This window comes from Podarcis filfolensis, assembly GCF_964270895.1.
Source record: "Podarcis filfolensis genome assembly, chromosome: 2".
NCBI classification, from domain to species: domain Eukaryota; kingdom Metazoa; phylum Chordata; class Lepidosauria; order Squamata; family Lacertidae; genus Podarcis; species Podarcis filfolensis.
The window spans coordinates 68,316,821-68,341,910 of NC_139605.1; the positions used below are offsets into that span (position 1 = coordinate 68,316,821).

At 42.5% G+C, this 25,090-nt stretch overlaps 1 protein-coding gene across 7 annotated transcripts in view; it reads right to left on the reverse strand.

The window, feature by feature from the left end:
- Positions 1-25,090, reverse strand: part of FNIP1 (folliculin interacting protein 1) — a 90,407-nt gene that overhangs the window by 41,313 nt on the left and 24,004 nt on the right. For 4 of the 7 annotated variants that reach the window (XR_014544808.1, XR_014544809.1, XM_083600092.1 and 1 more), the window contains exon 2: positions 8,970-9,096. Coding sequence is in view for 4 of the 7 variants with exons in the window: in XM_083600092.1 (XP_083456218.1) it covers positions 8,970-9,096 (127 nt within the window). In the remaining 3 variants the exon portion in view is untranslated. Of the gene's footprint in view, positions 1-8,969; positions 9,097-17,606; positions 18,425-25,090 lie in introns of those variants that run through there. The other 3 variants (XM_083600094.1, XM_083600093.1, XR_014544810.1) reach the window with 2 other exon arrangements.

Genomic DNA, 25,090 nt, shown 5'->3' on the forward strand with positions numbered 1-25,090 from the left:
CGAAAAGAGTTTTGGAAGTGATCCAAGAATTTGGGCAGATGGCTGGTTTTAAGCTGAATAAATCTAAAACAAAAGTTCTTGAGAAAAATTTAACACCGATTGAGAAAGACAGGTTTCAGAAGGAGACAGGCCTAACAATAGTAAAGAAGGTTAAATATTTGGGGGTTAATATGACTGCTAAGAATCTAAACTTGTTTAAAGATAACTATGAGAAATGTTGGCTAGAAGTGAAGAAAGATCTAGAGATATGGTCAAACTTGAAGCTTTCCTTGTTGGGAAGAATTGCGGCTATAAAGATGAATGTATTGCCAAGGATGTTATTTTTGTTTCAATCTTTGCAAATTGTGGACAAGATGGACTGTTTCAAGAAGTGGCAGAAGGATATTTCTAGATTTGTCTGGCAGGGCAAGAAGCCTAGAATAAAATTTAAAATACTAACCGATGTAAGAGAAAGAGGTGGTTTCGCCCTGCCAGACCTGAAACTCTATTATGAATCGGCCGCATTTTGCTGGCTGAAAGAATGGCTGCTTCTTGAAAACACAGACATTTTGGATTTAGAAGGTTTTAATAATGTCTTTGGGTGGCATGCATATCTGTGGTACGACAAGGTCAAAGCTCATAAAGCATTTAAAAATCATATTGTCAGGAAAGCATTGTTTAATGTCTGGTCAAGATATAAAGACTTATTGGAGAACAAAACCCCAAGGTGGTTGTCACCAATGGAGGCAAAGGCACTTAAAAAGTCCAATATGGAGGCCAAATGGCCGAAATATTGGGAAATACTGGAACAAGAAGGAGATAAATTGAAATTGCAGAGTTTTGAGAAATTAAAAGATAAGGTGCGAGATTGGCTGCACTATTTTCAAATAAGAGAAGCCTATAACATGGATAAAAAAATAGGTTTCCAGGTGGAAAAATCAAAATTGGAAACTGAGTTGTTAGAACCCAAAACTAAAATACTTTCAAGAATGTATAACTTGCTGCTAAAATGGAATACGCAGGATGAAACAGTTAAATCTGCTATGATTAAATGCAACAACAGCAGCAAGAATTCTCATCGCAAAGTATTGGAAGACACAAGAGCTACCCACCCTGGAAGAATGGCAGATGAAGCTGATAGACTATATGGAATTGGCGGAAATGACTGACAGAATCCGAGACCTGGGAGAAGAGTTGGTGGAAGAAGACTGGAAGAAATTCAAAGACTATCTTCAGAAATATTATAAAATTAATGAGTGTTAAAAATGTGCTTGGATGGGTAATAAGTGGTAATTAGTGATAAAAGTTATTAAGATTATGCAAAAAAGGTATTGATAATTGGTTGAAAAATAGGGATATAGTATAGGTTATGGTACAAAGTTTAAACATTTGATAAAGGGTAAGAATTTGCTGAATTAAATATTTGAATGGGAATACAAAAAGGGGAAGGTGCGAGGAGGTCAAGAACATAAGCATATGAAATTGAGGTTATTGGAAAAATGGAATGGTTTTATTTTTTCTTTGTTTAAATGTAATTTTTCTTAATTAGTTGTGTTTTTCTTTCTGTATTTTTTGTTTTTTTTCTCTCTTTTGTGTGTTTCTTTTTTCTGTAATTTATGGTTTTTTATTCTGTGAATTTCTATTTTTCTTTTTTGTAAAACTTTAATAAAAATCTTTTTTTTTTAAAAAAATATATAAACGAATTGGATGAAGGAATTGAGGAGACGCTCATCAAATCTGCAGATGACACCAAACTGGGAAGGGTAGTTAACACCGCACAAGGCAGAATGAGGATTCATAATGACCTTAACAGATTGGAGAACTGGGTCCAAATTAACAAAATGAATTTCAATAGGGACAAATATGCAAAACTTGGGAAGGTTTCATTTTTCTTCCATATTTAAGTTTGGGGTAAAAAAATAAAATCCCATGAAATCAGACTGCTTTCAGAGAACCACAGGTGCAGCTATTCATCATAACATCACCTAAAATTCTCCCTGTGATATAGATTTTGCAAACACCGGAACAGAACATTTTTATAAGAATGGGGACTGCAATTGCAAAGAAATATTTTAAGGAAAAAGGGCCCCCTCACTCAGTAGCTTACATCTGCCCCCACTCAGCAGTTTTCACTGCAGTTCACCCGTTGTGAGAACTATTGGAAGGTAAAGAAGTTAATATCTAAAGCAAATGTGGTGGCAGTTGTGCGCTTCCAGTTGTTGCTGGACTACAACTCCCATCATCACAGACTGCTCGTCATGCTAGCTGAGGCTGATGGGAGTTGTAGTCCAAAATGTCTGGAGAGCCACAGGGTTTCTCAGTTACAGATAGGTAGCCGTGTTGGTCTGCCATAGTCAAAACAAAAAATATATAGAAGGATCTATATAGAAGGATCTGGCAACTTCTGTTTCAGTGTATCTGAAGAAGTGTGCATGCACACGAAAGCTCATACCAAGAACTAACTTAGTTGGTCTTTAAGGTGCTACTGGAAGGAAAAAAATTTTTTTTAGGGTTTCTCAGTACTGATCTTATGGCAGCCAGCCTAGCCTATGCAAAGCCAGCTAGAACTCCCTTTTCTTTTCTTATGGCTGCAGCACAAGAATTCATTTCTTCTCATAAGAACAACCTCCCATTATGAGAAGCTGATCATTAAAGAGACAATGCTGAACTCGTGCAGAGTTAGAATTGCTACTGCCTTGAATTTTTTTGGCAGACAATGGCTGAAAACATGTGAATGGCAATCATATGACTTCACTAGAAACCCGTGAACTAGAATTGCATTTTATCTCTGATAAACAACAGCGTCTTGGGCTAGGCACAGCATCATGTGATAAAACCACACCGAGTCCACAGGGTTACAACATCTTTCGCAGGCATGTCACACTGCAGCTTTCAGCTGATGTTGAAAGTTTTCTTAATAACACTTGGTAGCAAAGCATATATATATATATATATATATATATATATATATATATATGAGAGAGAGAGAATTCCTATGATGGCAAAACATTTTCCTCAAGCTAGCTAATCGAGTCTATGCACGAACCTCTTATAAGCTTCCTACACAGCTTTCTTCAAAGCCACAGCTGAACACAATGTCTTAAGAGTGATCATTTCCTGATTCAAACACTATGGAAGATTATACCTTTGGCCTTTACAGTAGAATGCAATGAACTTAAGGATCCCGTGGTAAAAAGAGGTCAAATGGTCACAATCTTTTGGATGCCAACTGTCAGCAGTCTGCCAGCAAGCAAATCATTTGCAAAATGCAGAACGCAGACAAATTTTAAGACGTGCAATTTTAGAACCCAGCATATGCTGAAGAGTAACCTGCCGGACACCTAGATCAAATATCTGAGGTGTCCCTGCTCCTGTGTGAGGTTTTTTTCCCTCTGGATTTGAATGTCAATGAAATACAAGATGTAACAAGCCACCAGATATTATGCAACAAAGGGAACTGGTCGACTTGTGTTCCCAGCATAGCTCAAGTCGTGCTTCCAACATTGTAAAAGAGATTACAGAATAAGTGCAGCGCATAAAAGAACGTTGGAATCCCTGTCCCCAAGAAGAGCATGCATGTGCCATAAATAAACCCCGCAGACACCGTCCTGCTAGCACCATCTGCCGTGCCCATTGAAGCAGCAGCACAAGGAGGCTTGCCGGCGATTCCATTTCTACACAGCTGGGAACTCTAACTCTGGTTAGCTCCGCTATTTGACCTCAAGGCTCTCCTCTGAGGCCAGACCCTGTCCTTGTGCACTTTCGGCAGCCAAAGAGGTCAATGGCAGTGGCTATTCTTTGTTCTCCAGAAACCGAAACCTTACAAGGGAGCAGTCTTGGTTTCAGGCAGGTCGCCTAAAGGTAAAGGACTCAGCCAGCATATCCCATTTCTGATCCTATCAGTAATTTAGTGTTTGGTGTGCAGTGTTCACAACCATAACTGCAAAGCATCCGATTAATCTGCTTAAAATTATGGCCTACGACTCAGTGCTTAGGTTGACAGAGTGTTCAACATGTTCAAACTCTGTTAAGTGTTGCCTCATCCACACAGCTTGAAGTCAACCCTTCTCTACTACATCTCAGTAGTTTTCCCCTCTGTTTTAGATCCTCCCTTTTCTTCCTTCCCATGCCTAACCTTACTATCTGGATCAAGTCCCCCTTCTAGAATATCTCTAAGCACTAAGCATTCCCACTGTTGCTATCCAATAACAAATGTCAGACCATTGGCACTTTCTACTACAAGCTTGCTGTAACCTATCACCTTGCTGTAGGCCCATCTTTCTTCCATTAACATCTCCAGCTTAAGGTTCTTGGCACAGGGGCCACACGGAAGACTGATTAACCCTCTGCATACCAGCAACAGTCATGGCCGAAGTTGCTGCAAATAACACCCTCTCGCACACAAACACCGCAATTGTCAAACACATAGTGCATATAACCTCCCCCTAACACACATGCAGCACACACCCTTGTCACAAATGCAGACTACACACAAATACAGCCACACAGTTCTTTCTCTCTCACACACACTCACTCACTCACTCACTCACACACAGCAGACATGTACCACATTCATCCCCATCACAGTGTTAGGCTTGCTATAGAGAGGACAATATGGAGGACAAAAGCCACACCTGGGCTTTGGCAGCCAATCCTTGAACAGCAGAGACAGCAATTTTCCTCTGCATCACAGTGCCAGGGTGAAGGGAACCTCTCCTCCAACCTACTGAAGAGGTAGAGAGGAAGATGGGGGCTGGAGGGCCACATAAAATAGCTGCCCTCTGGACCTCCCCTGCCCTAGACCATGGCATGACCTCTGACTTGTGCCCTGAATATGGACTTAGGCCAGTCATTAATGACATATTTTATTCATTTATTCAATTTACCCCCCACCTTTCACTGATTCGTGATTAAGCATAAAACACACACAAGAAATCAAAATGTTCATTAACATAAAACTGCTTTTTGTTTTGCTGTTGTGTTTGTAAGCTGCCTTGAGAGTTTGCAAAGAGAAAGGAGGAATATAAATGGCAAATTTAAACTCATTTTTACTTATGTCTGCACTGCTAAACTCTCTCTTTTTTTTTCTTTTGCTTGGAGGATGATAACGTAGGTGGGTTTGAGTCTGCTTCTGGTAACTGTTTATGAATTACAGCCAAAAAGGCAAAACAAAACAAAAGCCAGTAACACTTTCATGAGACAAAGATAAACAAATATTTATACAAACCAGATTTGCCCAGACCTGAAAAATACATGCATCTAACAGAAGGCAGGAGTTTTAATTTCATAATGTTCATTTTAAAAGTAGCAGTTTATAAATAAAGGGTTTATTAATGATTGATAGGTTGCCTAAGAATGTTTCTGACATGCATAATTCATTGCCTTGATGTTGGATGGGCTGACTTCAATCTTTCAAGGTTAAAGCCCCCAAACCATGAATCTCTATGGTCTAATGTTGTATCTTAAATGTAAAAAACAAAAATACCTGTTCAGGGTCTCTTGATAATAAAGCGCAACTGATGAGTGTTTAGTTATCCTGTCTAGCCTCCCAAACACCTTAATGGTGCCACCACTCTTCCTTCAAATTCCTTCCCAAAACCAACCTTTTCCGTGAAAGCTTTGTAAATGTATCTGAAAGTATTACATATTCCTTCCTTATTTAAGCCTGACTCCACTTTTCCTTCTCTTCTGCTGCTTTTCTGTGTTGAAAATTAGTTTGTAAGCACTTGGAGGAGCAGGGATTATTGCACTCTGTTCACTAATGTCACTGAATAAAAGTGTGATGCTCTTGCTGCTGCTACTACTGACAACAACATTCATGCTTAAAACTGTAAGAGCCTTGCTAGATGGATCAGACTAAGGCATAGCTGTCAACTTTCAGATTTGAAAATAAGGGATCAGCAGCCTCGAAAATAAGGGATCAGCAGCCTCACCTATCCCGGGGACAGTCTACGAGATATCTAACAATCTGGGATAGCAGCGGGAAACAGTGCTGGAATAAAGGAATTTCCCGCAAAAAAAGGGAAGGTTGACAGCTACGGACTAAGGTTCACATTGTCTAGCATTCTTGACAATAATTCCAGCAACCAGACTGGATAGCTCAGATGGTTAGAGTATGGTGCTGATATTGCCAAGGCTGTAGGTTTGATCCTTGTAAGGGACAGTTGCATATTCCTGCATTGCAGGGAATTGGACTAGATGATATTCAGGGTCCCTTCCAACTCTACAATTATATGATTCTATGAACCAGCAGGTAGTCACCTGGAGACTGGCCAGTGTTCAGGGATGCTTGGAGTTGTAGTCCAGCAAAATCTTGAGGGCACCAGTTTGGGAGGAGGCTGACCAGGATGGCAGAGATATTGTAACTCTGTGTCAAAGCAATTCACAGCACAGGCCCCAGAAAGTCAGGAGTAGCCACGCCAGATGAAATTAGAAGCCGTTCTTGGTCATACGTCTATGTAAATGTTTGTGATCTTAAGAGATGGCCCTTGTGGTCTCTTCCAACTCTATGATTCTATGATTCTATAGGAGTGCTCTGATGGTGTTTCCTGCTTGGCAGGGGGTTGGACTCAATGGCCCTTGTGGTCTCTTCCAACTCTATGATTCTATGATTCTATGATTCTACGAGATATTTTCATTCTGCGCACATGGAACTGCCTTTTGAAACATGCCAACATTTAAAAGGTACAGCGCATGCTTTGACTGCCACAGTAGTGTTCTTTTCAGCAGAACTGTTTGTTATCAAGAAGTGTTGACAGGCAATATATTGCAGGTCTAACTTTCTTTTGCCGGGCCTTCTCCTGAGGCCATGTGTCCCTCTAAGCGAGAAATTTCACTCCAGCAGGCGTGGGGAAGCGGACATAGCCCTCTCGTGTGTGTCTGTGGGCGGGCAAACCCCACACAAATACATGCTCTGAAAATCAGCTGATTCTCCACCCATTATGGTGGACAGCTTTGTTCAAGTCCAAACCTTCCATGTTCCTAAGCCAACAAAGCCGACACTCTACTGGAGAAGGCCAGGAGCTATAAATCATGCTGAGACATGTGGGGGTCAACAGGCAGAAGGCATTGAATTCTAAAACGCAGCTAACAGATGCTCTTTTCACAGTGAGAAAACGTCTGTCCCACACAGTGTTTTCTTGCAAAGGGCAAAAGTGCCGTGGGATGCAGCTAGCACTTTGTGAATGCCGTCAAGTGAAGGAGTCATTTGCCACTTTGCTAAGAGATGAAATATAACAACTTCACTGTCTACAAAGAGATAATGTCTCTGTTACTTACAGGTAAAAGGGCTCAGTATGTGGCTAACACTTATTTTAAGGCCCGGGGCCTTGCATGTGAACAGATGCCATCATTGGAATCCCCAGTAGTAGTAGTAGTAGTAGTAGTAGTAGTAGTAGTAGTAATTTATTATTTATACCCCGCCCATCTGGATGGGTTCCCCAGCCACTCTGGGCGGCTTCCAACAAAACACTAAAATACAATAACCTATTAAACATTAAAAGCTTCCCTAAACAGGGCTGCCTTCAGATGTCTTCTAAAAGTTTGGTAGTTATTTTTCTCTTTGACATCTGGTGGGAGGGCGTTCCACAGGGCGGGCACCACTACCGAGAAGGCCCTCTGCCTGGTTCCCTGTAACTTGGCTTCTTGCAGCGAGGGAACTGCCAGAAGGCCCTCGGCACTGGACCTCAGTGTCCAGGCAGAACGATGGGGGTGGAGACACTCCTTCAGGTATGCCTGTGAGATAGTACAGTACATTTCCACACTTCTTCAGTACCTCCCTTAAAAGTTTTTTCTTTCTTTAAAAGATCGATCTATACATGTATGAGTTCCCATGTGACCATACCTGCTCCACTCTTCCTTCAGTCCTGCTGCTGCTGAGTTGGTGTGAGCTAAGCTAATTTGGCTTAGCATTATGTCCAAACCCAGGCTCATGGTTCATCTTCCTCAGGAAAACAAGGAGTGGTAGGCCACAAAACAAACCTTAGCTACAGTTTGTGATTTAACTGGGGGCAAGATAAACAATGGATCAAGGTTCAGATGCAATGCTAAGCCAAACCATGGCTTAGCTCGCAGCAGTGTGGCAGTGGCAGGACCAAAGCAGCCACAATCTTCTCTTTGGGAGGCTGCATATTTGCTTGTTCATGTTAAGGCTCAGGTGTGCAAAACATTTTTTAGCCTGGTAGACCAGATCTTTATCTCTACAAGCTCCATGAACCAAGGGTGCAGGCCACACCTTTCCCCGCCTCCTGCCTGATGTCACGTATGATGTCAGGGGTAAGGCAGGCGGGTGTGGTTTGGGGGAAACAGCATTGTGAGGGAAAGTGGGCCCACAGTTTGGAAGTTCCCCCGGCTCAGTGCTAAGCCGCAACTTTTGCTATGCATTACGTGAAAACTGGGTCGATGCATAACCCTCAAGCATGCAAGTGTCCTAATAATCATCTATACAGCAGTGCTGGGGTACCTGTGCCCTGCCAGATGTTATAGGACTCCCATCAGCCCCACCCAGCCAATGGTCAGGGATCATGGGAGCTGTAGTCCAACAGCACCTGAAAGACCACAGGTTCCTCTCTGCTGTTCTACAGTACACCTGATTCACCCTCACTGGAATTATTTTCAAACTTTATAAAATTCTGGCTTGCCAGAAGACAAGTAAGGGAATAAATAGTGAAGGCATTTTCACCATCTAGGCTGTTCCTAAAGCTACAGGAAAAGGAGAGATCCTATGAGAGGAAATATGATATAACAAAGGGCTAGGTTAAAAAGAGGAGACTGCTGTAACAGTAAAGCAATTAGGAGGAACAGCTGAAGCACTAATGCACTGCAAACACAACCTCTTTTTAAACGTAGCATTTTGAATATCTCTTTTCAAAGCATGGCTACTGATGCAAATAATTTATTATTGAAGCCTGCATGAATTAACTTTGCATTGCATTTCGGGGGGGGGGGGGTTGAGGGGAAAAGGCAGTCATACTAGTGTGAATATTGCTCACCGAGACGGATGCATCTTCAGTTCTCCTCTTAGCACTGGAGTCAAATAAAACATTTCGCCCTCTTCTTTCACAGTCCTGGTACACAATTAGTCGGATCTGACTTGGATCAAACTCCGGCAAAGGCCAGCTTTAATAGGGAGGAAAAGTGAGAGAGAGTTTCTTATCTCTGTGGCTTTTACAATAGAGTTTATTAAAAGAAGTTTCACTGACTTTATTAAGGGGTAACAACAGGTAACAACAATATACATAAAATGCAAATTTAATTTGTGTAAATATATATCAACAGAGAAACCTCTTCATCCAACTTGCACAGTGGTATAAATAAATGGGTGTAACTCGACTGGGAACATTAATCTTTGCTACAACATTTTCTTTTTAAAAAAATCAAAGGTACTTCTAATCCTAGTCAATACACAATGCAGAGTATGATTACAATGTTTGCATTAAAAAGCACCTAGTATAACGCCACTATTATTAGTGGAAAGGGAGATACCAGATGAGAACAATGCAATGTTTATGGGGAAAGAAAGCTACAGGAGGCTTTGGTTTGTCTCTGGATTTTTATAGTTTATACCATCCCACAAAGAATTCATCATGATCACGGGATTGCCATGGCTAATCAGTTCCTGTTTCATAGACATCTGAGATATCATTTTATCACCACATTTATAAGAGCACAAAGGCCACTGAAATCATCTCCTGCACCTATAAAAAGGAGGAATAAAAATACTCTTCCTGGGACTGGAATATTAGATGCTTTAAAAAAGCAAAACTTCGGTCGGCTCCCGCGTGCCGTGCTAAACCGGTGCAGAGCAGAGCGGGGACTGCCTTCCGCGATGCTGGCCAGCTTCCCATTGGCTGCAGGAGCTTCCCATTGGCTGAAGGAGCCAATGAGAAGCTGCACACGCCTCCTCCGCGCCAAAAGGAGCACCAGAAATAGTGTTTGTGCATGTGTGCGCGCGTGAGCACTCCGGCCCACCGCGGCGTCTGTGGGACCGTGAACCAGCCCAAGCCACAAAAGCTTTGCCAGCCCCTGGTCCAGATCAAACGCAAAACCAGGGGTGGGGAGCCCTTTTAGTGCACTGGAGCGTATGGTTCTCTCCTGTACCCCTTACAGGCCAAGGTTGCTGAGTGTCAACCACCTGATGTCACAATGATACCAGGTGACCTTTTTTGCCCAAAGGGGTCTTCAGAAACCCCTTCTTTGTGCAGTGCTTTGAAAGGGGCTTGGCAGGCACTGCCCATCAGTTGATCAGTGATGTTTGTGAACACCCTTTTGGCTGAGCCAGGTTTTCATCTATAGGGGAGGTAGAGAGGGGTCGGCCACAGGGGCAGCCCCAATGCGGCCTACACGATGGGGGTGCAAACTCTGCAACTCCTCAACATTGGCCTCAAATACTGAAATTGCCAGAGAGAACAAATGAAAGCAAAGCTGAGATAACCTTGGAAAACTTTTTTAACAAATAAAACGTATGTTTAGATTCTCGCCTAAACTATAATCCCTGATATATACAAAGTGGCCCAAACTCTCTTATATTTCCGTACTTGAAGTTAGCTTGGTATTTCATGCAGTGCTTAAGTCACCTGCATAGATGCGGCATTTCTGCATTAAACCCATATTGTTTTCATCTTGCAATTGTTATTTAACCAACAACTCTACACCAACCCTCCCCAAACAAATCCTTTCATTTACCTAATTTGCAATAAGCCCACCACCCCTTTCTTTAAGACATGGTTTCCATTTAGTAGTATTTTGACATCTGACTCTTGACAGCTGCCTGGCAAGGAAGAGCAGAAAGTGTTCCAGATCTTTAGGGAAGTCTGCTTATAAAAAGCTCCAAGAGCAGATTACGTGCTAAGAGAGTGAGCTAAATATATATATATATATTAAAAACCCTGCCGCATTCATCAACATTTGATCAAGGTAAAATGAACCTGTTTACTCCTCCGTCTGAGCACATGCTATTTTAACTATCCTTGAAAGGCTTTGGTGTGTCTCATAAATTACATTTCATGATTGACCCAGCTAACTATTATCAGTGTTACATAACATGTCTTCCAAAAAATATTCCTTGGCAACTGGGATTGAGAGAAAGTGGAGAAGACGAGCTCAGGGAACAGGTTCAGTGCAACAATCAATAAGACACAGGCACATTGAATCCACACATTTATCCTTCCAAGAGCCAACCATATATTTTTGCAGATATAAGATGTGTGAAAAAGATTTTGCATGAATCATAGAATTGGGGAGTTGGAAGCAATCACAAGGGTCATCTAGTCCAGAGTTCCCCAAACGTGGGTCTTCAGCTGTTTTTGGACTACAACTCCCATCATCCCTAGCTAGCAGGACCGGTGGTCAGGGATGATGGGAACTGTAGTCCAAAAACAGCTGGAGACCCAAGTTGGGAAACTCTGAATTGTATAGTCCAACCCTCTGCAATGCAGGAATTTCAACTAGATCACACATGACAGATGGCCATCCAGCCTCTGCTTAAAAACTAAGAGAGGAGAATCCACAACTTCTCATGGGAGTCTGTTCCACTGTCAAAGTTGTTCATAGGACTTCTAATCCAAGAAACCTGCAGGGCAGCAGGTTGGGAAAGGCTCTTTTAGAGAATCAGGCACCATTTTGTGCATGATGGCTAGGTTATTAACTGCTACTACTGTGTTGTGTGGCTTGTCTTTCTTTTATGGGTAAGATGAAGAAAAGTGCTTGAATGGGCCATTGGATTAGACCAGTGTTTTGTTTTGTTTTTTCAGGGGGGGGGGACAAAATGAATTGCACATTCTGAGTGAACTTCAATGAATTTTGACTCCTAATGAGCTGTTTATACTGTTTGGCTCTAAAAACTATGGATCCACCCAAGAAAATATATCACTGTATCCAGTACCTATACAAATTGTCACATTATTTCATACTTCTGGAGGAAAGTATACCTTATTATTACTTTGAACACGCAAGATATGAGATACGGCAAAACACTCTACGGCTGCCCAGAATCTGATGCTTCTGGGTACCTTAAGGATGGTTTGCTTTGTAGGAAATACTTAGTGTAGGAAGTACTTTGTCTACTTTGCAATTGTGTAATATCTAGGTTTTAAATTGCTTAACAAATAGGTTGGTGTTTTGCCAGCCCTACCTCAACACACTGTTGTTGCCCATAGGCTGAGATCGTAAGAGTGATCAAGAGGTACAATAAACAGAGCAGGGGCTGAATGTATGTAACTAGGTGAAAGATAATAACCAGAAAATGAGTATAAAGGATTACATTAGAAGAAGTAAATAAAAACAAAAGGCCCTAGATTTTCTCTCCCTTGGTTGCAGGCAGTAAGGCATTTTGGAATGACTTAAGTTGTGTTCAGGACACTGTACACCATGCATTTTAAATAGCTGTGGGGAAACATCCTGTTCATGCCTAAGCATCTTCCACAGTCAGCTGAGGACCAGATGTGACCTTGATCTTTGACTGTTCAGTATTACAAATGATGTGGTTGATTGGTCGTACAGGCTCCATAAAGAAATCAGGAATGGCTGCCAATTAGCTGCTGAGCTAAGTTTAGGGTGCTGGTTTTGGTAAATAAAGCCCTATGCAGCTTGAGGCCAGGATAGCTGAAAGATCGTCTCACCCCTTATTTGCGTGGCAAGGACCCGGACCCCAAGCTTCCCCGGAATAAACCCACAAAAACAAGGATATTGATTTAATGGGATAAATAAGGCCACAACTTCATTGGTTACAGAAGTGAGCGGCATTGGCTTAGGCAATTGGGCGAAGCAAGACTATAATCTGACTGCTGCAAGCCTGCAGGAAGTCTCGTTGAAGGGTTAACCACTGGAAGCGGGGAGCCCTCTGATGTACCGTTAGGGCTGTGTCTTGGCCCTAGCCCATGCCCAGGCTTCGGACAGGAACCACACCCCTGGATCCCTTTAACGGGATACACTTACCATGGAGGGGCAGGCGGAGGCAACAACCTCCGCTCCCATAAAAGGCTTACCCAATGCCTAACCGCCAATCGAGCCATGTCAGAAAGGTGAGCACCATCATCAAGAAACAGGGCCTCCTGGGCTGGGGACCCTGCTGATGTGGGCAGCTTATCTCCGCCCAGTCCAGGGTCGCTATGGAGACCTGGTTCCCGCCCGCAAAGCAGCCCCTCCCTAATGGGGAGCTGACATAGCCAATCACTGCACTCTGAAGGTGAGGGACTCTTATCAGGAGTTCCATCCTGCCCAATTTAGGAATCAAGCCTTTAGCTGTGTGACATTGACTTGGACATCCCTTGAATATTAGACAGGCATCTCTGTTGTCTTTTCTGCACCTACCAAAGACTTTCTCTTTCAAGAAGCCTTTTAAGTTGAGCTCTTTCTGAGTCTGCATCTATAATGGAACCGTTTTAAAGACGTTTTAGTTTTTCTTTTCTTTTTTATCACTTGTTTGCCGCCATGGACTCCTTTGGGAGGAGGAGTGGGATAGAAATTTATTCAATAAAAATAAATGACTAAATCTGTCTAGGCTTAGCAAGTGTCCCATTACACATTTTAGAGTCGTGTCCTTTGGATACAACCATGCTTCTGAACAGGCATGCATTAGATCACACTGTAAATGATCTTTTACAATGGTCTGATTTCAAGATATATATAACATTCACATTAAGCACAATTTAAGAAGGATGTTGATAAGCTGGAACGTGTGCAGAGAAGGGCAACCAAGACGATCAAGGGTCTGGAAACCAAACCTTATGAGGAACAGTTGACGGAGTTGGGTATGTTTAGCCTGGATAAAAGGAGACTGAGAAGAGATATGATAGCTGTCTTCAAATATCTAAAGGGCTGCCACATGAAAGATGGTGCAAGCTTGTTTTCTCCTGCTCTGAAGGGTAGGATCTGAACCAGTGGATCTGAGTTACAAGAAATGAGATTCCGACTAAACTTCAGGAAGAACATTCTGACAGTAAGAGCTGTTCCAAGCTGCAACGGACTCCCTTGGGAGGTTATGGACTCTCCTTCCTTGGAGGTTTTTAAGCAGAGGTTAGATTGCCATCTGTCATGGCTACTTTAGTTGATATTCCTGCATTGCAGGGGGTTGGACTAGATGACCCTCAGGATCCCTTCCAACTCCACAATTCTATGACTCTATGATTCTAACCGAAGTCTATGACATCTGGAGGTTGGGGAAGGCTGTTCCAAAAAATAAAAATAATAAAAAAATAAAGCTATCAAACCACTATTCCCAACAGCATATCTTAACTAAAGTTATGAAAACTGCCAGGTGATGAATCACTTTAAACTATTTTTAAAGGACATCTACGCAAATGATATTTATAGTTTATGCCATCTTATCTGTTCTGCATGCCTTTCGTGTTAGCACCTTTCTGGAATGTTGATAGGCAAAAGCACACTGGAATAGGTTCTTGCTCCATTTGTCTGGTACCCTTGCCCCTCTGACTCTTTCCAACAGTCACCAAAGCTGTTCGCCTCAATGGAAAGTATAAGTGACATAATGCATCTAAGCACCTAGTACTGTTTAACAAGGGAAACATCCAATCCACTTGCTAACTAATGATCAAATTACACTTCGGCTTATAGTATTTATCATTTGGATTATATTGATGTAGGTGCAATGATTTACACTGCATAGGAAACCAGCCAGCATTAGGCTACTGTTAGGATGATCTTTGGGTTGGAATTAGGAACACTGTAGATTTTTACAAGTTAATATAATGGGGGTGGTGGTTTAGGATTAGAAATTACACATTTGTTAAGGATCATTTGTAGAATTTGTGACTGAAAATATGGCAAACTGAGGTTGGTGGGAATAATACAGGCATAGGCAAACTCGGCCCTCCAGATGTTTTGGGACTACAACTCCCATCATCTCTAGCTAACAGGACCAGTGGTCAGGGATGGTGGGAGTTGTAGTCCCAAAACATCTGGAGGGCTGTTTGCCTGTGCCTGGAATAATACAACACTATAGCACCTGGAAGAGTTGAATATCACAGGGATTGCTAAATTATCGGTTAGAACCCAACAGTGGATTATGAGACCTGTGGACTGAACACTTCCTCCTATGAAGGAGGGGAGAGGAATAAACAGTGACAATACTCACCATCACTAACAGTAAGCCAGTAGTTACTAACAAATGTTTATGTTGTTTAAATCCAACTTCTCTCAAAAGGAGTTAAATTGTGCACAGGATTGTAGCATTGCTAATGGATTTGTAGCTCCCAACATTGACAACGCCACTACAGCGTGTGATGCAATGGTTAGAGCTGTCAGACTAGGACCTTGGAGGTCAGGGGTCAAATCCTCACTCACCATGTACATCACTGGGTGACATTAGGCCACTCACTGCCTCTCAGCCGAACCCACCTCACAGGGTTTTTCTGGGGATAAAATTGGGGAGTGCATGCTAGCCACCTTGATAGCATTTGAGGAACAGCGGAATATAAATGTGGTTTATAGAAAGGTGAGATATAAATAAGACCTATGTAGTTGGTTGCATTGAAATGCTGAGGCAGCAAGAATCAGGACCTACAGGCCACAATCTGCTCACCAAGGTTAAGTACCCTGCCCCTATATGGTTTGCTACCGTGTGCCCATATTCTGGGCTCTGAACTGGGAAAAATAGTTCCCATTTGCCTGGGCGAATCAGTGGACAAAGGAAGGTTAAGCCTTCAGTTGTCCCTCTAACTAATCTTCCCCTGCAAGTTCCAGTCTACTTCTGCATTGCTATTATCTTGTCAAATGTGGCTTTATGTTCCATGTTTCCCAAGATAACACAAAGTTGTGGCGACTGCTACACAGTGTTAGAATCCAAAGCAGACTTGGAACAAAGTCAGCTGGTGACATTTGATCCTCATCTGAAACTCTTTCAGTCACAGTGCCTGCTGGTTAAGACCTCTCCCACTTTATTGTCACTACTCTGTAACAATCACCTAGGAAGGAAACATTAGCCAGCACAATAATTTCTATATGGAGTCTCACGATGTCTGGGAAGCCTCCCAAATTTAGCGAGACCCTACTGCTTTTCAACACTCTTCTCTGGCCTCCAAGGGAGAAGGATGTGACTCTCTCCAGCACCACAAAGACTCCCAACTTGAGATAGCTGTCGCAGGGGGCATGTGTCCCCTTTCTCCGGAGGTGGAACTAGGCTTGGATCAAAGTTGCAAAGCCAGTGGCTAACTTTAGTGCCCATAGAAAGGTCTGGTTAATTGTGGGGGAAATACTGAGTTACAGGAAGAGAATGAAAATCAGTGGCAAAACTATAACCTGGTTACTAGGAACCCTGCTTCACTTCTTGAAGACTTTTCTAAAGGCTAGAAATGAATTTGTCTTATTCCAAAGTTCATATTGGCTTGTAAAATGCTTGATTATTTTATGTAGGGCAGAGGTGATGATGGGGAAGGACATAACTCCTGTCTCTGCCCAGAGACAGGCCACTCTTGCATTCCACATGTATAAATCTAAAGTTACGAATGTGGTACCATCTTTTCCAGCTAATGTTTAATATTACACAAGCTTATTACACTTGTGCCTTTTAGGGTGCAAGTGTAAAATCTGATCTGTTGGACTTGCCCATTAGCTTAGCAACAATTTGTAAAGACAGGTGCACAAGTTATGGTCAAAGAAGCCTGGACTATGCGTATACTGTTTCACTGCCACATGGAAAGAAATAATGCATTCTGCAATAAGAACAGCAATAAAACCCAGGTTTTATTTGCTGCCTCTAGACACTCCTCTACCTTAACTTCTGGCTGTTCTCTACATGGCATGGCTGATCGCAAATGAAACTAACTTCAGTTTATTTTCATATGTATCTCCCACCTGTTAGTCCCTATTTTATTTTTGATAATTTGATTCAAAGTCAGATCTCTATTCAGGTTTTTTGCTTCCCTACTAAGGGACTTATCCAAGTCTTCCCCCCCCCCCTTTGCTCTGAGGTTAAATTTTCAGTAGTCAGGTCTTCCTCTTCCCTGTTTTTCAAAGCAATATAGCAGCTCTTGATAGGTCTAATTAAATCATATATTGATGCTCTAACGATTCTACTGCTTTAATATTAAATGTAAAAACTTGCGGGGGTGGCATTATCCTGCCAAAGTTAAGTACTTTTTAAGTTTCATTAATTTCAAATGGGAAAGTGAACCATGCACTTCAATGCCTCATAGTCAAATTAATAGGATTTAAACAGGTTTAACTTGGAGTAGAACAGGTCTTAGAAATTCAGATGGTGAGGTGTGTGTGTGTTGCGGAGCTGTTTTTTAAAAAGATACCATCAAAAAAGCACCCGTTCCAATTTCTATGAGCTTTACGCAGATAAACTTTCACCAGTTGATTATTTTAGGAAATAATCCTTATTACGGAGGAAGTCCCACCTAAACAAGATTAATCCACCAGGGTTACAACCACTAGCGTTCCAGGCACCGTTTCATAATCTTTCACTACAACACAAAATGCCTTAGGAAAAACGACAGAAGATTATATACATTCATTTTAAAATAGTGGTGTAGTACAGAGCTATCCCCCCCCCAAAGAACATAATTATTTCTACAGTATAAAATACGACAACTTCAAATATATACACATATTTATTTAGCAAGTCTGCCACTGAAAAGAATGCCCAGATCATAGTATTTATTTCATACCTGGGAAGCATCTTTCTCCCTTAAGCAAGCTCCACTTTTCGGAATCTCTATAAACTCCTGTTAGGAGGACCAGCTGCCAACCCAGGTTAATAATAGAAATGAACCACATTCATCCAGAACCACAAGACTGTCAGGTGACAGACGGAGAGGACTGAATTTAACTGAAACAAAAGATGTTCCATGCTGTAGCACGAAAAGGAGAGGCGGCGGCGGGGGGGGGGGGGGACGGGACACGAGGAGGAGGAGGGCAGCCTTAATCTTAAAAGGCAGGATTACAAGAAGAGAGGAGAAGGGAAAAACCCTTGAAGAAAAGAAACAGGTCCCCGAAGCAGAATCCGCGCGTTTGCCCAAGGATCCACATATGAACGCTGCCTTATAGTTTCATAACCGGGACCCCGCCTTTCCATTCTGTTGATCAGTCCAGAATTTTACTACAGCAAACACTGCCTGTTTTTTCCAGCTCCTTTGTTTCCTCGGGGGTATTACTGCAGAGGACAGAAGATCAATCTAATTCATCAGCGAGCTAAGTGCCCCCTTGGCAGCCAATGCAGACTGTACATGCCAGTTTAATCTATCCTCCTCCTTTGGCGAAACCGATATGGGTTGAGCCTCATGACCAGGGTCTCTTGGCAGCTGCGGCTGCAATTCCGCACCTCTGTGGTCCACGCTTGTCAGAAATTCAGACTGATCGAAGGGAGAAAGACAACAAAGCAGCCTCCTCTCTGGCGACCTCCCTCCTTTCCCCTCCTCTCATTTTCTACATTCCTAGGAGCTGCAGGATGCCTGCGTTCAACCCTCGCTGACAAGCTCAGCCAGATGAGTGGAAAAGCAAGCCCTAATAGCCATCATGTGACTCGGAGCTGTCAGTATATGCCACCTGGATCTGCAATGAGCTTGCCAGCCAATCCCGGCTCTGCCTTAGATACATGCATGCAGATTTCACCATGAAAATAAGGCCATTAACCCATGTGGGGCTCTTGTTTGGGTGTCTGATTTATTATTTAGCACGAGTGGGGAAACTCTGCTTCTGATTATGCCTTCTTCTTCAAAGCTCTGGCACAGACCAGTGCAGCATGCCAGAAAATTTCAGTTTAAAGATTTATTATTTTTCTCTCCCATGAAATCTTCACCCTCCGGCCCTCCCCAGACTGGATCTTCTATAGGAACAAAGGAGGCACTGTTTGCTCTCTAACGGCTCATTAATATTACAAGTGAAACCCCAGAAACTGCCACACACACACACACAATTGGATAGCAATGTACAGCTATAGACCCATTTAGAAATTGTCCCCAGCTTCCTTGCTGTAAACAAGGTTTCATAACTGCTCTTGGGGCAAAACACAAACATAGAGGGAGGGCTGTTCTAGGAATGAAAAGCAAATCTTTTAGGCTTTGACTTAAAATCTTGGATGGAAGGAAAAGTGCAAGCCATGGGGTCCTGTGTGCTTGGAAGTACAATCCAACACACGCCTGTCTACAACGAAGTAGGTCCTATTGAGTTCAATGGGGTTCACTCCCAATTAAGTAGCTGCATATGGGATTGCAGCCCCAAAGGTGGTATAGCCTGTCTTTCCCAATCCTCTTTCACATTTCCTTAACGATGTATAATTTCAAGAGACAACATGAAAAGGATAACGTGAGTAAAAGTAGTAATTCAGGATTGCTGGTTTTTTAAAGCTTGAAACGAGAGATTGTCAACAAATCTTTATCTTTCAAAGAAAAATATAGTTACATTGTCAGAAGAAAAATCAACCATATGCTTTAATATAAATTGCCTCCTTAAAGCACCCCAAAAATATTTGTAAACATCTAATGGGGGTAATTAAAGACATAATTAATCTGACATCCATTTTCGGAAATATATTTATCCAATAGGGTTAAAATACAATAAATAAGAGAAAGAAATTTAAAAAATTCCCTCAAAAAGGTATTCTGTAAAATGTCAATATTTTCTGTGAGAAGCCCTCCTTGACTTTTTACACATTATGGGACGGAATTTCCCAGGAGTATAACACATTTTTAATTCACTTCACCAGTAGTTTTCCATCTGAGAACTCTGTGTGTATTTGCATTATGCCACTGATGGAGTCCTGAAGTCTTAAGATTCCACTTCGAGGGATTTCCTAACTCCTTTCGTGAATTCCACTGAAGAACAGCAAGTGCCTGCAGAGAAGCCACATGGCCCAGGCTCCAAAGAACCATGCCATCAGTTTTTCACGCAGAACAGGGTTTTGGTCATATCAAATAGCTCTCCCCACCATGCCATATGCCAAAGCACTATTTGTTTGCTTCAGAGTTTTTATACTCTACCCTTCCTCCAGACTGGAGCACAGGCAATCACGCCGCCTTGCTCCTGCGATTGAGGGGGTTAGGGCAGCGTGACGTAAGCACACTGTGCGCACACACCGTGGGACAAGCTAACATCAAGCACGCATGCTACAGTGCGTGCTAACATGTTGTGCGCACACTCCGCATCTTGTGCACGTGACAAAAGCATGTCCCGCAGTGTGTGCACACAGCTGCCACAGAAGTTTGGGGAAACCCGGCCCGCTCCTTAAAATTTTGGGGGAAGCCCTTGGCTCCCTGTTTCCCCCACCCCCCGATGGCGCCTATGAGCACAGGGCAGATTACAACACAACATACAATATAGGTTGCGTTCCATCAACCTTCTTTGGTTTCACCAATTTTTCCTTCCTTGATAATTTCCAAGTGTTATGTGATCTTTCACACAACGTAAAAACCACTTCTGGAAAACTAGTGGAAGTTTAGTGCTCATTTCCATGTTATTTGCTTCCTCTCTCTCTCTCTTTCTTCAACCCTGTTAACTAGGAAAATGGAGGGGATTTGCTGTGTAATTTCACATGACAAAAATTGGGGTGGTATTCCAGCATACAGTCCTTTCCTGCCATTTGAAATTTAGCAAAATATGGCAGTATATTGACCACAAAGCCACAACACAACAGGTAAAAAGGTAAAGGGACCCCTGACCATTAGGTCCAGTTGCAGACGACTCTGGGGTTGCGGCGCTCATCTCGCTTTATTGGCCGAGGAAGCCGGCGTACAGCTTCCGGGTCATGTGGCCAGCATGACTAAGCTGCTTCTGGTGAACCAGAGCAGCGCACAGAAACGCCGTTTACCTTCCCACCAGAGTGGTACCTATTTATCTACTTGCACTTTGACGTGCTTTCGAACTGCTAGGTTGGCAGGAGCAGGGACCGAGCAACGGGAGCTTACCCCGTCACGGGGATTTGAACCGCCAACCTTCTGATCGGCAAGTCCTGGGCTCTGTGGTTTAACCCACAGCGCCACACGCGTCCCACAACACAACAGGTAATACAATGCTAAAGAAACGACAGAATCTGGGATAGAAGTGTTAGGACTATACCCTGGAAAACAAACCCAATAATTTCCACATCTGAATGCACCCATAAACAGCAATATAGAATGAAACAGAATAAAATTATGTATCTATTATTATTATTATTATTATTATTATTATTATTATTATTATTAAAAAAAGCAACACTAAGCCTAAGCTCCAGACAGCATCAACATAATCAGGTTTTTAAAAAAGAGACCTGGACAAATACAATTTCACCTGTTGTGTAAATCTAGGCCACATTCCCACCAGACAATTTAAAGCACTATGAATTGTAGAATAGAAAGGGAGCGTGAGGGTCATCTAACTTGTCCCTCTGCAATGCAGGAATCTTTTGTCCAACATGGGGCTTGAGCCCACGATCCTGAAATTAAGTCTCGTGGTCTATGGACTGTGCTATCAATGATACCACTTTGAACAGTTATGGCTTCCCCAAACGACTTCTGAGAGCTTTAGTTTGTAAAGGATGCTCAGAGCTGTTAGGAGCCCCAGTTCCCCTCACAGAACTACAGCTCCCAGAGTTCTCTGGCCTGACTCAGCAAAGCTCATTCTTAAGAGGCGCAATGCTGCCAAAGTTTAGAAATGTTTAATTCCCAATGAAATCAGTGGCACACAGAAGTGTTTAACTTTGGCTGCATTCTGTTACGAAGGAAAACAAGCACAGCCTATATTCAGCGACACCCTAATTGCTAAAACGCAACCCATGTTATCTGTGAGCATGTATCTTGCCCTCAAAAGATTAATGATGTCAAAAGTGACCTTTTCTCCAGGGAGCAATGTAATGGTGAGACGTTACTGAGCCCAGTGCCTTATGTAAATATTTATTTACAGGAGTAAGTTTCCATATTACCTCACTTTGACACGCATAGACATAAAAGAGCTTTTTTTAAAAATCCAAAACACAACTGCTGTCTAGTAAGTGACCAGGAAACTATGTGAATGGATTTTTGCTAAAGCCTTAGGGAATGAAGACCAACCTCAAAAAAATGTAAACAGAGTAACCAACAGCAGAAAAGATGCAAAGGACATGCAATTGTCCCAAAGAGTCTCCCAAATACCTAAAATAAGCTATGTGTTCTACCTGAACTTGACAGTTCAATGGCCTTGCCCTATTCTGCAATCCCCAAAAGTTCAAAAAGCAGTACTGGGAAAGGTTGAAGTGAGTTATTTTCCTATCTCACAAGTTATCATCGGTGGATGCTAGAGAAGATGCAGCTTTCTTTAAAGGTGTGTCGCTTAATGCTGCATCTGTAAGTCAAAGATAGATAATCTAAAAATAAACTAGCCAAGAAAGAATCTGACATAAAGTTAAGCCACACTGGAGCGCCAGTGTTTGTTTTGTATCCAGTTCCCAATTGCAATCTATTATAAATAGACACCAAACAAGCCTACATAATACCAACTGGTACTGCAAGACAACAGAGCATTTTCCCCCCAGTCGAACAGTTATTTTATTGTGCACCCCCCAGCTATTCAGGGAGCTGAATAATCTTTCCCCAGAGCTATTAAAATGAAAGTGTGAATAGTACAGTGTTGTGTGCCTTTAACGGAAAGATTTTTGGGAAGGAAAAATACTAGTGCAAAATTCCTCTTGGGTCATTCTTGCTGAGGTTGCTATCTGTGCATCTCACAATGACGGGGAAGAGGGACACCTCGCCTATCTCAAGATCAGGTCCTGATCTGTCTTGTTACATTTTAAAAAGAGTGCGTGCATTTTTCTTTGCAAGTTGGTTTTGTGTACAATTCAGGTGACTCTGTTTTAACTCATTGCTTGCCCTTCTGTTTTCATTTCCTAACCCGTTTTACCAGACAACAGTCACGCTGCCGGTAAAAATAAAATAAAATAAATATTTTGTTGAGAAACAAGGGCAAAAGTGGACCAAATGAAAATGCAGACATAGGTCTTTATAGTAAAGGCCACTGATGTGGCTCACCTGGCCTGCATTTGCACAAACTACTATTCTTGTTTTCATAAGCAACAATTTGCATAAATGAGTTAGTGGGGAGGTCAACAACGATGCCACCTCTTGATCAGAACAGAGGTTTATTTAACCCAGGGTTGGCACTGAGTGGACGTGTCTTTTATTACTAGAATCCCAAAATCTATCAACTCCAGCCAGGTGCAAAAGATATACAGTACAACTAGATTTTTTTAAAAAAAACACCAAAAACAAACCATGAGTATGCCTTTGAGTATATTGTGAACCTAAGAATTTGTTTTCAGCAGCAGAACTGAATTGGGCAAACATCTGACAGTGGCTTTCCATCCATCCTGCTCCAAGGAAAAAGATTTCATCTACAGTGGTACCTCTACTTACAGATGTGATCTGTTCCGGGGTACCACTTGTGCCCGGAAAAGTCTGTAAGTAGAGTTCTGATTCTCTGTGTGTGAGAGAGATAGATAGCTCCTGCGCATGCGTGAAGATAGCTCCTGCGCATGCGCGAAGCGGCGAACCCAGCAGTAAACACTTCTGGGTTTGCCGCGTTCGTAACCTGAAAAAACGCAATGTGAAGCAAACGCAACTCGAGGTGTGACTGTATTGACCCTATGACAAGGAAAGAGGAGAGTACTTGTACTTTCTTTCCAAGACTGATTTGATGACCTGAGGCAGAGAGGGGGAATCCAGAGGCTTCCCTCTTGTTTTATTAACTCGGCCTGCTGAGATCATTGTAAGGATGTGCTTCTTTGTGGACAAGCATCTGCGCTTGTGCATTTCCCTGGGAATTGAGGGTGCATATGGAATGGACATGAAACGGATACGCGAGTGTGAAAATGTGCCCTTGTTTGTGCCTGAAGAAATGCATGAGAAACATGCAATACTGGAGAAACAGGACCTTCTTGGTGGTGGTGCCCCAGTTCTGGAAATCTGCCAACATGTCACAGTGATTACTTTTATGAAGCAGCTTAAAAACACACTTCTTCATTTTTAGGTAGTGGTATAGTGGAGAGGGAAATGCTGGTGAATGCAACTTTGGGACCTTTTTTTTTTTACAGAGCAGGAACAACAAAGCCATCCACTGGAAAACCAGGGTAACTTGACAGTCCTGAATGCCTTTAAGTAATAACAAGGCTTTCACATTTTTCTGTGATAGATTAGCATGGGGGGAAGTCAGAATATGTGGGAAATAATCAGAGGCTAGATTCTTCTTCCCTTTTATTTGAAGGTGTTCCTATTTTAGGCTAGCAGCTTAAATAGTTACACTTATTTGCACTATATCTAATTCATAGCTAAAGGCTAAAGTCAGGTGTGTTCTCGGAATGGCAGCAATAGCCTCCAGGCAGCACTGACGCTGCCACTTGCCAAAAGGAAGAGGGCAGAGGCTGTGGGTGAAGGATTAAGCTGGTGTAGCAGCAGAGCCAATGTGGTGCGCCCTCTGTTGTACCTGCGTGGCCCCAACCTCACTGCTGACTTGCACCTCCCCCTGCTAAGCAGTAGTGATACCCCTAGAAGGTGGTTATTGCTGCAGCAGCTCCCCCCAGGTAAGTCACTTCTGTGCGTTTCACAGGTTGAATCTATGCAGTTAGAAGTAAACATCACTGATTTCAACAGGGCAGGAGTCTTACAGGAAACTATGCTTAGGATGGCTGATATGCTGATCCTAATAAGTTGGGTATTGTGTATTACAATGGGTTGCGGAGTGTATGTGTATGCAGAGGAATCAATATTGCTGACTACATTTTTGGATTCTTATTGGGGGCACATCTATAAGCTCTTGCCCTACAGAATTTAGGGGACACATCTATAAGCTCCTGCCCTACAGAATACCACTGCAGGTAGGACTGGGAAAGTCGCATAGCTGGTAGTTCCCTGCGGGTGCCACTCTATGGTCACACAGAGGACTTTCTCCTTCATCCTCTGAGTGTGAACTCTTCCTTAAAGCACTGTGCATTAACAGTTTTGCTTCCGTGTAAAAGCATCACAAAAGACCTACACCCATGGAGCCCAAATCATGCAGCAGAGGTGGTCAGAACTGGAAAACCAACCTGTTTGCAGAGGGATAATTTTACACACCCTGCAGCACAAGATTTGATAACTAATCAAATCTTATAGAGAAAATTGCCTTTCCTCCGAAAGTGATCTGGCTTAATAGAAGCCTGTGAGCT